This window comes from Vulpes vulpes, chromosome 13 (assembly GCF_048418805.1).
Source record: "Vulpes vulpes isolate BD-2025 chromosome 13, VulVul3, whole genome shotgun sequence".
NCBI lineage: Eukaryota > Metazoa > Chordata > Mammalia > Carnivora > Canidae > Vulpes > Vulpes vulpes.
Genome location: NC_132792.1, coordinates 142,553,069 through 142,566,057, shown reverse-complemented (window position 1 = coordinate 142,566,057; position 12,989 = coordinate 142,553,069). Strand labels below are relative to the sequence as shown.

The following is a 12,989-nucleotide window of genomic DNA, read 5'->3' as shown; positions in this document are numbered from 1 at the left end:
GTAGGTCAGCAGCAGTGGTAGGATTGGCGTCTCCCAGCCAGAGAAGAGGGACCCGTGGCGTCTGCGGCCATGCACGGCCTTTTACTGTGTGTGCCCCTCGCAGGTTAACAAAGCATATCCAAAAACCTGCCCTTGCTTCCAGAGCAGCCACAGAGCCCCTGCTGGTAAAGGAGTCTTTTGTCTTTTTCTTTTTTAAAAAAGATTTTATTTATTTATTTGAGAGAGAGCATGAGAGGGAAGGGGAAAGAGCAGAGGGAGAGGGAGAAGCAAGCTCCCCAATGAGCAGGAAGCCCAATGGGGGGCTTGATCTCAGGACTCTGAGATCATGACCCGATCTAAAAGCAGACACTTAACCCACTGAGTCACCCAGGTGCCCCAAGGAGTCTTTTTTTCTAAGAAGGCTGGTTCCTCTCATGAATCTGGGCAGAGGAGAAGGATGCAGGGCAACCTAAAGAAAGGGAATGGGGGCACAACCCCCTATTTATTTAAAAACAAAACAAGAACAAAGGAACCTTCCACCATCATTCCCCTGGTGACCATTGCTCATTATTTTTTCAGGCTTGTGAACTCATATGATGCTTTTAACCAGAAAAGGATATTTTGTTTTACTTTGGAACAGTTCAGTACACTGAAGAAGAGCGAAGGACAGCACAACCGGACCGCCTTAGAGGTAGAAAGGTGATGTCTGCATAGTGACAGGGCACAGTAGGCTCAAGCCTGGGGGAAACCACCCTGCATACTTCATAAAACCATGGTCCTAACTGTTAAGGAGGATGGCTGTAATTTTAGAACGGCAAAGATGAATGGAAGACTGTCTGGGCTCAGAAGATCCATTTCTATTTTTTGCCCAGCTGAGTCACTCTTTGATAAAAGTGGCCCCAGCATCACAAGACTCACTAACCTTTATGTCATTTCCCCTCCCACTCCATTCCCGAAAATGCTAGATTTTTTTTCTATCAGTTTTTATCTTGCTTCATACAGTAAAGAGTTTCTCCTTGTTGGCCAAACATCATATCAACTGATGGATTATCGCTGGTACATTTGCACCCATGTGAGCTACCCTGTCCTCCCTCCCGTCTTTGCACTGTTGGGTTGGAACGCCCAGAGGTATGCCCCAGACTCCTGAGTATTGAGAATATCAGTGGAGGGGGGTCATGAATCAATCCATTGTTGTTCTTACAGCTTTAAGTTCATCCGAGAATCTCGATTTATTTTTATTTTAAGTTTTTATTTATTTAAGTCATCTCGACACCCAGCGTGGGGCTCGAACTCATGACCCCAAGATCAGGAGTTGCATGCCCTACCGAACCAAGCTGCCAGGCTCCCTGAGAGAATTTCAGTTTAAAACATTTCCTTGAAGTTTTAATTTTCCACTCAGGAAGTATATAGATTGATTTTTGGTGCTCTTTGATTTTTATTAGTTTGTTCGTTTATTTAAGTAACTTTTTTTTTTAAGATTTTAGTTATTTATTCATGAAAAACAGAGAGAGAAAGAGAGAGAGAGAGGTGGGCGGGGGGAGGCAGAGGCACAGGCAGAGGGAGACGCAGGCTCCATGCAGGGAGCCTGACATGGGACTGGATCCCAGGCCTCCAGGATCAGGCCCTGGGCTAAAGGCGGAACTAAACCACTGAGCCACCCGGGCTGCCCAGTAACTTGGTTTTAACTTAAAAAAACCCAGCACCTATGGCCTGGCAGCACTACCTCAGAATGTAGCCGGTGGGCCCTCTTGTCCTAGGTGACCCGACTGTGATTTGAGACAGCTATTCAGATGTGAAGTGTGGGCATTCTGGAAGAACTCACCAGCATGCAGGGGTCCTAAAAGGATGTTGGGATAAATCCGCTTCCTAAGGATTTCAGGCAGAGGTCCTGCTTTACCTACGTGGTATTCGAAATAATGGGAACAAACAGCCAAGTGGCTGCCTTGGCCATGACCAGCTCTCCGAGCGCGGGGCTGGCTGTTTCCTGCTTCTTCCTTCCCACTTCCCACTCATTCATTAGCAGCCTTTGAGGCGGAAGCTGAGCGGACTGTTTTCACCTCAGCTTTCTGTTTTTCCTCTTCAGCTACCTCTTCACATCTCACCCCCAAACTCACCAACAGGCTTTCAGCATGTGTGTCACCGAATGCACACTCTTCAGTGCCCATCAATAAACTATCCTTATGATTTCTGCGGCCCTGGCTTGTGTGAGTGATCACCGCTCATTTCACTCGGGGTCTCAGAATATTTAATCTCGGCAAGGTGACATATTGGATGTTTTTTTTTTTCTTTTATTTCCTAGGGTAGTTGCTAGGATTTTGTTGTTGTTTTAAACACCCAGTTGATATGCCAGAAATTCTAAGGTGTCAAAGACATAAACCCCTTTAGGTTGTGAAGAAAAGCATTGACTAATCTTTAGCTGGAAGGAGGTCAGAGGTCAAGTGCAGTCGTGTCGCTGGGCAGGGACTCTTCTCCAGCTTTGGCAGCTGACAGTCACTGGGAGTGAGCAGAGCTGCCAGGTAGGTCACCCAGCTCTGGCTGTTGGGCACCCGCACAGTCTGATGCTCTGTGTGAGCCGGGGCCAGGTGTTTAAGCTCTCTGTTTCTTCATCTGCATTGGTGACTGTTAATAATAACTGTACTTCCTCCTAGAATTAAGAATGTTAAGTCAGTCAGTACATGTAAAATCTTTGAACAATCCTGGCCAGAGCTGAGTGTCCAGTCACTGCTCATTGGTAATGCTGTCTCTGTGGGCAGGTATAAGGCAGGCCGACTGCTTGGAGTTCAGACTCTGCCAATACGTAGCCCTGCAAACGTGACAATTAAGTTGCTAGATATTTTCTGATTTTGAATTTCTTTATCTATCACCTGTGAGGAAGAAGTCCACAGTATGTATATGCGATAGCACACTGTCAGTAAAATGCCAAGAGATGTAAAGGGTTATCAAGAATTTGTGTAAGATGCCCTATATGGAGTAGGCATGCATTAAGCAATCATGATTAGTCACATTTTCTACTTAGTTGAAGAAGCCAAAAAGGAAGGTTATGTTTGCTTTGTGTTAAGAGACAGTGCAGCCCTATTCCTGTCACATTAGTGCTTAATAAATACTGGATTATGTTACTCAGAGGAGAATAAAATACAAAATTGAAGAGTAATGCACATTTGGCACTTCTGAGGACCAAAGAAAGGGCGCGAGAGATTTTTGCAAACCTATAGATTTTTTTTCCTAGATTTTATTTATTCGTGAGAGTCGCAGAGAGGCCTAGACATAGGTATAGGGGAGAAGCAGGCTCCCCGTAGGGTGCCTGATGTGGGACTTGATTCCAGGACCCTGGAATCATGCCCTGAGCCAAAGGCAGATGCCCAACCGCTGAGCCACCCAGGTGTCCTGCAAACCTGTAGATTAAAAGGCTTGAATGTGTAAGATTTTCTGATGTGTATAAACTGAGGATTTCTGAGAATGTTTCTCTTCAATGATAGAAAACTGTACTGATTCATATGAGCCCCCCCCCCAAAAAAAACAAATCAGAATATTTCTAAGGAAATTCAGACTTTTTCCTTTCAAGTATTAGAGGAATCCCCTCCTCCCCCTCCACCCCCATCCCCCGCGCGCATGCCCTTCCTGGAGAACCTATAATTACCTGAAGGAGTCATTGTCAGGTGTCTTTTCTGCAGATAAAGGAACACCTAGCCAGGGCAACCCACCATCAACTGCAGACACTGTAGACCAACCAGCAAGTCATGAGCCCCCAGGAGCAGGCTCTTCAGAATCATCAGATGTCTTAAGCATCATAATCCCTGATCCATGCTCCTCTGTAAGTAGCTAGCCCCCCGGCAAAGATGCCCCTATGAAATTAATTCTTCGCTTTACCTCGAATGATTCTTTGATTGTAGATTAAGGAGATGGTGACTAATGGCAGCTCTTAAATTACCTGTTTTAATGAGTAGATAAGAATTATTTTTAATTAGTGCTTCAGTTGTCTATATGCAAACTATGCTCTCTGATGTGCATGCATAAGGGCCTTTGGAAAACAGTTGATTTTCTTAATTCTGTTAAGTGTTGCCTAAGCGCTCTTGTTTCCATGCTATTTGTGTTCTCTATGAGAAACCTTTCTCTGAGTAGAGATCATTTCCAGCCTGTGTGGAAGAGTCCAATTTTTAGTGGCGATCATCTGGGCAAGGGCATTTACCATATTTAGAATAAATTCCAGGGCAGTGGATTTGCCTAGCCCCAGATGAGTCTACCAGTGCCAGAGCAAGAAGCCACCTTCATGTATTTCAGAGGTGCTTGTCCTCACCCAACCCTCTGCCCATTTCAAAGATACATGACTGTGCCCCTCAGCTTCCCTGGCTGCAAGGGTGAGGAGTGGACAGGATACTTGCCAAACCTTTGCAGACCACCTTGAGCCCGGCAGTAGGCCCTTAGCCTCATCCGGTCACTTGCCTACCCCCAGTTCCCATACTCAAAGTGTTTTCTCTCCCAAATCCTTGAAATTACTCCCTGGAAAGTAACTGTTGGTTGCAAAAGTTTGACATTGTCTACTGAGATATATTATTAGAATTTCTTTAAATATGATACTTTGGGGGTTTTTTTCCCTTTGGTTTCTTTAAAAAAAAAAAAAAAAATCATCTAAGAACCAGTTTTCAACCAAAAAGGCTTTTATGGTTTTCTTTTTTTAGTCTGTATCCCAGAATAGTAGTTTGAGAGTTGCCAACTGCAAAAGGACCTATGTGTTGTGTATGCTGCCGAAAGCTATTTCCAAGCACAAACTACATGGTTTTAGGAAACTAGTGCGTGGAGTAACTCACATGATTCTGTGTGTAGGGGGGGTGGGGGTGGGGAACACTTTACCTCGGTACTCCAGAAGCTGTTAAGTCTTCTGATCAGAAGCAATAATTATCTTGGACTCGAGAGCTGACAGGAAAAAATTATGTTTGACATAGTAACGTTCAAGAAGGTAAATGGTTCTTTTAGCAAAATGGTGTGCTTTCACCTTTACACAGCAGTTAAGGGAGGAATGGCTCTCCCTGAACTATAGGCATGCTTCCCTGAACGTGGATAAACCCTACAGGAATTAGCTCATACTTCTGTCTGTACAGTTTATCAATCAGCACATGTTCATTGAGTTCCTTTTGCCTGGCGCTACCCTAGGAGCTGCATAAAATATCAGAGCAGTAGGTATAACGCATTACCTCCTTCAGGTCATTCTTTCCATCCGGGGAAGCGATGTGTGTAGCAGTGAGGGAATAATCAAGGTAATAATGCCTTCTCGGTAGATTGCATTCACTACAGTGCCTTTCAGCCTAGGTGGAAGGTTCTTTATTTCCCTTGGAAGTGCAGCAGACTTGTCAGTGCCAGAGTTAATGGATAACCTTTATTCATTCAAAACAAATTTAGGCATCCACCACTGAAATTACTTTGTGTAGAATGAGGCACAATTCTAGAACAAATCATTTTTTTTAGACCACTCTTGGAAGTTCAGAGAAGGATAGAATTTTCTACAAGTGCCTCATTCCTAATTGCAGGGCCTGGGAGGGGGGTTCTGCGTGGCATTTGGCCTTCTCTGTGTTTGACTACATCATGTTTTTTGTTTTAGATGGAATCGGCATAGCCAAAATTGTATCAGTTCAACATAAGCCCTGCTGTGTTTTCTAGCCTTCCTAACCCTGTGTATTTCCTGCATTGTGATTTATTAACAACGACTTAGGTAATTCAGCTTAATTGTGGAGCAGGAGATCTAGAACTAAAATTTCCTGATGGCTAATGTTTTGGTTTCGCTATTTGTGCTGCCTTAAGCTCACAGGTTACACAAGTCTTTATACCATTGATATGGCTCTGGAGACAGTGACACCTTCCTTGGGTTTAACACCTACATTTCATTATCTCTTAATTGAGTTTTTGGACATGTAAGTGGAAAAGAAAATAATGGGTGATGAATGGTTCTGCGTGAATGAGGACTAAGTGTACATATAATGAATATGGCTGACTTTAAAATTTCTTCTATAGTAAAATAGTGTGCTAGTTCACAGCAGGCCGAGGTTAAAGAGACTTAATTAAAAATTAGAGGCTCACCCTAGCCCAGAGCGCTATCACATGCAAATCTAAGAACACCAAGTGGACAAAAAACCCTACAATTGTTCAATAGCACCCCCTAGCATACATAATTTTAGGCTATCAGACTAGGAAGCAAATTGTACTTATGGTTTCTTCTCTAAAAAGTATAGGTTTTTAAATATGTCTAGTTATATTGGCACATTCTTCACATTTTTCCTGAATTGAATGTCTGAAGATAAGCATAAGCAGAGGGTAGCATGATCTAGTAGAATAATTTCTTAATGCAAAGATTTTCAAAATGATTTTACTTTAAATCTGATTGTCTTCTATTCATTATCTCTGCTTTGGTTGGCTGATTTAAGGAGATTTGGGGTTTATTTGTGGTTTTTTTGGAGTAAGTCATCTAGGAAAAGGAAAAAGACAGAGCAGGGGGAGGTTCCTAAAGTAGATCATGGAAATCCACAAGGTAGATGTAGTATATTTAGCTCTTTGGTGAGTGTTAAGAACACAGCCCCTGGGGGTGCCTGAGTGGCTTAGTGGGTTAAGCGTCTGCCTTTGACCCAGGTCATGATCCTGGGGTCCTGGGATGGAGCCTCACATTGGGCCCCATGCTCAACAACAAGTCTGCTTCTTCCTCTCCCTCTGCCCCTCCCTTCTGCTCATTCTCTCTCTTTCTCTCTCTCTCTCTCTCTCTCTCTCCCCTACCCTCCCTCTCTCCCTCTCAAATAAATAAAATCTTAAAAAAAAAAGAAGAAGAAGACGAACACAGCCTCTGGAGCCAGACTTTCTGAGCTTTGTGTTCTTGGTTGGGCTCCTTAACCAGTCTGTGACTTCATTTCTTCCTCCATAAAATGGGTGAATGGGAATAGGTACCTGTCTCACAGAGCAGTTGCAGCAAATTCTCACAAGGCACTTGAGAAGCCTAGCACATAATGAATGGTCAGTGATGATCAGCAGCTATTATTTTTTTTTTAAGATTTTATTTATTTATTCATGAGAGACAGAGAGAGAGAGAGACGCAGAGATAGGCAAAGGGAGAAGCAGGCTCCATGCAGGGAGCTTAATGTGGAACTTGATCCTTAAGACGGCGGGATCACGCCCTGAGCCAAAGGCAGACACTCAACCACTGAGCCACCCAGGCATCCCAGCAGCTATTATTTCACCATAGATGCTTGGGTGTTGTCATGATCTACAGCTTGGAATCTCATATCAGAAAAACCTGAGTTCAAACCCCCTGGGAGATCTTGCGCAAGTTGCTGAAACTTGCTGAAACCCACTAAAGGGGATGATAATAAGTATTGCATACCATTGTAGAATTCAACAGTGTATGCAGAATGCCTAGATTAGACTAGATAGGGGTGCCTGGCTGGCTTGGTCAGTAGAGCAGGCTACTCTTGATCTCAGGGTTGTGAGTTCAAGCCTCATGTTGGACGTGGAGCCTACGTTAAAAAAAAAAAAATTAGACTAGGTGGAACAGATAGAATATAGCTGTTACTCTTCGTTTCCTTCTGAGATGCCAATAAAACAACAGTGAGGTACTCTGCAAAATGACAGTAATCCTCTATGACTAACAGAAGACCACAATATCAACATTGTATAAGGCGGAAAGCAGAGAATGGAAACCGACTAGCAAACCCAAGAAAGCCAGTTAAACTGTAGAATGCACAAAGGGCTCGTGAATGGCTCACACTAAGTATCTCTGGAGATGGAAGTGAAAGTGGGGCTCAAAACAAGAGAATTCACTGAAACTCAGTTCTGCTTTTTCATCCTTGGAGCCAGGCACTATTAAGGGCTGGCCCACCAAAGTGAAATCGGGGTTTTTAAGCGAAAGGCTGCATTCTGAATGCGGAGATCCTTGATTGTCTTCCCCCCTCTGGCTCCCAGGATCCTGGCAAGGAGGTTTAGACTCTCCAAGACCAGATGAGATGTACCTTCTCTGGCCCAAGTAAGTAGACCCAAGTGTACTGCCCTTGGATATTATGTAACTAAAAAGCCCATCATATCCCTGAATCCCAAGGTCGGCATGCCCAGCCTTTGTGCATGGAGCTTCCAGTCAGCTGTCTAGTGTTCCGTACTTAACTGGACAGACAGCCAGGGACCGCAGACCAAGGTCTCCTGAGGGTGTATGATTGTGTGGTATGTAAAGGGAGGCTTATTTGATCATCCCATACAGGCTTCCTCGGTATGTGTGTTTATGTTGTAGGATTCATTCCTGGCATGTTCCAGGTGTGCCCCTGATTTCTTCTCAGGTATGCTCAGCACATAGCTAGCACTCAATAAATGTTAGCTGGTATCATTACTCATTCAGCCATCACAGGACGGAGCGAGTCACTTATTTCTTACAGGCATGCAGTCACATTTAGGAGGTGAGGTTTGAGCATTCAGCTGCTTTCATAACTCTACCACTTGTAGAAGTTCAGCAGTGGAGAGGAAGAGGCCCTGGATTAAAGAACACTTGGCCTTCAGTCAAGTCCTAAATCTCTCTAGGCAGAAGTTACCACTGATATAAAAGAAAGGGGATGGATAGATTAGACCTTTTTCTGTTTTGTTTTTAGACTAGACCACCGTCTTTAAAGGTGCCTGCCTTTTTCTCAGACACTGCAGGACATCAAGACAAGTCTCTGAGGCAGACCTGGTTACTTTTCAGAAGTGTATGTACATACTCCTACTAATAATAAATATATTGTTAGTAATACATAATAATCACGAAGATTAATAATAATATCTAAGAATTATTGAATATCTGCCATGCTCCAGATGCTTGCATTATCTTCTTTAACTTCATTTAATGGGATACTAGTACTTTATGAGAGACATTCATTTCTCCCTACTTTGCAGAGAAGATAACTGAGGATTTAAGTTAATGTGTAAAATTTACAGACAGTAAGTGGCAGAGCCTGGGTTTTGAAGATCTGGCCACCTCCAGAGAACCAGTCCTCTAGGATCTCACCATGCATCTCTTTTTTGAACTCTGTTTGGTACTGCCCCAGTAAGAGCATTGTACTCATTTGAGGTCCTTTGGCTGCTTTCAGCTTTAGTCTGGCTTCATTGCCTCCTACTCGGAAGTTACATTTTCCCACTGTAAAGTGGATTGGCATTGGAGTCATAAATGAACCAAGCCCTGTATTCCTCTCACAAAGATAGTTTGTTCTGAGTTCTCAAAGTCCTCATTTAAAAAGGTTTTACATGTGTGAAATTACACTGTTAAAATTCCTGCGTATCTAAACTTTAATAGGATGTGTTGTGTTTGCCAGTGTCACCAGGCCTGCAGATCACTTTTGTTCAGTGGATCATGTGACACACCAATTGTCCTTTGAGATTGCAGACTATATAAACTAATAAGTAAATATTGTAACAGATCTGTGTACATAAATCTTTTTTCTGTATGATGTCCACTTTGGAGTATATAAAAATAAGGAGAGAACATAAAGTAGATTTGATGAAGCATCAAGAAAATATTTTAAAAGCCTGAAAAAAAAAAAAAAAAAGAAGCAGCCTAGGGAGGCTGGAGGTGAGAACTCCTTCTAACTTCTGTGCATTTTTAAAAACTGGGTAAAATGTACATAACATAAAATTTACTACTTTAACCATTTTTAAATGGACAGTTCAGTGGCATTAAATACATACACATTTTTGTGCAAACATCACCATCATCCATCTGTAGATCTTTTCTCATCTTGCAAAATTGGAACTCTGTACCCATTAAACACTAACTCTCCATTCTGCACCCCACAACGCCCAACCACTGGCAATGGCCATCTTTCTGTCATCATGAATTTGGCCACTATAGGTTTTGTAGATCTAATCTGACATGACCAGTACTATAATTAAGAGAGTAACCGTTGTCATGTATTACTGTTACTACCCAAAGGTTTAAGGTGAATATATTTCAAAGGTTTTTTAGAGTGAAATAACATATGTTAAGCTCTTTTTCTTTCTTTGAAATAAGTTGAAAACCTATTTTTCTAAAAAACATCCTGAGATTCTTATAATTCAGCTTTTTAAAAGGGATAGTGCCATGTGCTTCGACAGATGTGACTCCCTGCTCTTTTCTCCCAGGGGCCCCAGCACAGTTTTAGTGAAGATGACAATAAAAGCTCCCTTCCTTTCCTTTGGTTGCCCCCGCCCTCATGCTCCAGCTCCAAAGTTCATTCCTAAAAACCTCCTGCCCTGTCAGTGCTCAGCATCGTACTCTGAGTGGAATTAACGTTGCTGAAGAATGTAGTGCTCAGGGAGGACGAATACTCCTTCATTCTTTCCTCAGACTTTTATTGAGTACCTACTGCTGTCACATAACGCATACAAAGGTAGATGAGACACTATCACTGTCTTTAAGGGGCTTACATCCTATTAAGATTGAAGCATTTAAAAACAACCTACGGTAAGAAATGAGAGAGAGAGGTGGATAAACATAAACTGAGGCGCCATGACATGAGCCAATGGGAGAACAGTGAGGGAGAAATTGGTTCTACAGGAGGCTGAGGAAGGTGGGGAGTTGCCTGGCTTCACAAGGCTGATAAAGTATACGATCCTACCTTGACTTGTTTCTGCAGCTCCTCAGGTTCTAGTCTCTGGATGGATTTGGAGCTGTTTGCATGATACAGAAGCAGTGGAGCAGGTGTGGTTCATGAATCTGGACAAGAAAGCAGCACTTCCTGTTATCCCTTATCTCATTTCCATCCGCAGCAGTCATTAAATGGAAGCGTGAGGATTTTGCAAAGCGGGGTTGAAAGTCCTATGGTTTAGCTAACATCTCTCATTTGCCTCACATTTTGTTGGAAGCTGGACTTTTCTGTGGAAGGTTAAACAAAAAAACTCTAATTCATTTCCAGATTACAGTGTCCTTTCGGAGAAAATCCCTAAATAGACAACTGTCTGATTTGGAGGAGAAATAATAGGACTTCCTACAACACATAATTATGATAGAAACTAGTCGTGGCCAGGTGGTGGTTTTTTTGGAGACTGTGACCTAGGGCGACAGATCAGTGAGCTAGGGATGGAAAAAGGATCCCATGTCATCAGTTCAGGAAGAGCTCACTATGCTGTGGAGAGGACATGACATAGCAATTTGTCCAAGGACCTGAGCCTAGGGAAGTCAAGAGTTTAGGCTCTCTTCACCCAAATTTTTTTAAAAGTACCATGAGGACACTTCATCCTGGTCCATTGAAAGCATTCCACTGGATTGTAGTTTCCTCTTGACCACATATAAAGGGTATTTATTTAAGGGAAAAGCTGTTGGTTAATTATGTAAGACCACCTTACTGGGCAGCCCAGGTGGCTCAGCGGTTAAGTGCCGCCTTCAGCCTGGGATGTGATCTGGAGTCCCAGGATCGAGTCCCACATCGGGCTCCCTGCGTGGAGCCTGCTTCTCCCTCTGCCTGTGTCTCTGCCTCTCTCTACCTCTCTCTCTCTCTCTCTCTCTCTCTCTCTGTCATGAATGAATAAATAAAATCTTTAAAAAAAAAAAAGACCACCTTATTTTGGTCATGAACACCTGCTCAAGCCTAGAATAAGGACTCAGAGACGGCAAACAAATCTAAAACAAAAATCATACATGATTTTATATAGAGACAATGCTTGTAGACTAGCTTTCTGGTGGAGGTGGGGGGAAGGTTTGATTTATATTGTTTGCCAATTTCCATAGTGTAATTACTCGCACAAAGGCTGATTTCAAACTACCAACAGTTGGCTAACAAAATTCCTGAATATTTAACTGGCACTCCTAGTAAAGGCCAACTCCCGCGTACCATATTCTATGTTTGATGTGACCAATAGAAGTATCCTTTTTCAAAAGCTTAATTTTGAGTGGTTGCTGGAGGTGGGAAGGTGGAAGGTACACCAGTGGGTGAAGGGAACCAAAGGGTACAGACTTTCAGTTATACAATAAATAAGTTATGAGGATGTAAAGCACAGCATGGTGACTATAGTTAATAATGCTATATGACATATTTGAAACTTGATAGGAGAGAAGATCTTAAAAGTTGTTATCACAAGAAAAAATTTTGTAGCTATGTAGGGTGATGGATATTAATTAAGTAGACTTACTGTGGTGATTATTTTACAATATATACAAATGTTGAGTCATTATGTTGTACCCCTGAAAACTAATTTAATGTTATATGTTGATTATACCTCAGTTTCCAAAAATTTAATTTGAAGGCTGTAGAGAGGTACACACTGATGGCTGTCCCTACCAGTTATTCCTGGTCCCTCTACTCCCTGCTGCTTACTCAAGATGCATCAACTATTCACATTACTTGCTTGCCCTTGCTTTGCTTTGGTCTGAGAGGTACAGGTTCTGGTTTTCAGCAATGGCCATGGTGTTCTTGCCTGTGTCTTTAAAACTGGGTCCCTTCCAGGCTTCTCATCTCATCTTCTGGTACTGAAATACAAAGCAACTGTTGAAAATTAATGTGGACTGCTTTTGCTCTCACCCTCTTTAATTTATATAGATGTGGGTTTTTTTTAAATGCAAAATATTTATTGAAAGAGATGCCCATGCATCGTTCCTCTCCCCTTTTCGCTAATAACTTTCTGACCTTGGGCAACTTAGAAAATGTCCCAGAGCTTCTGTGTCCTTCATGGTTTTCCTTAATGTTCTTTTCTTTGAACGCTTGCCTCAGACAGTTGTTGTGAGAACCAAATAATAAAAAGTTATAATAATAACAATAATAGTAATTGCTGACATCTGTTGGGCTCTTACCACACCGCAGGGCCTGTGCTTGGCCTTTTGTCTGTATTAACATAATTAATGCCCGCAGGCCCTTGTGTGGCATCTGGCACCTGCCAGGGGTGTCGTCAGTGATAGCTATTATGTTTACCGCTCTTCCTGTTATTGCAATTACAAGAGACAGTGGTGGTAAAGAATCCAAAGCTATGTTTCTCTATTGTCAGATTATCACAGGAGCATCAGTTACGGACATACATAATGGCCTCATGTAAGAAACAAATTAAACACG

The 12,989-nt window shown here is 42.5% G+C and overlaps 1 protein-coding gene across 4 annotated transcripts in view; it reads left to right on the top strand.

The window, feature by feature from the left end:
- C13H1orf21 (chromosome 13 C1orf21 homolog) overlaps positions 1–12,989 on the top strand; it is a 227,404-nt gene that overhangs the window by 159,872 nt on the left and 54,543 nt on the right. For 2 of the 4 annotated variants that reach the window (XM_072733178.1, XM_072733179.1), the window contains exon 4: positions 8,586–8,681. The exons of the other annotated variants lie outside the window; for them this stretch is intronic. In XM_072733178.1, coding sequence (XP_072589279.1) covers positions 8,586–8,681 — 96 coding nt within the window. The remainder of the gene's footprint in view (positions 1–8,585; positions 8,682–12,989) is intronic. 4 annotated transcript variants of the gene reach the window in all.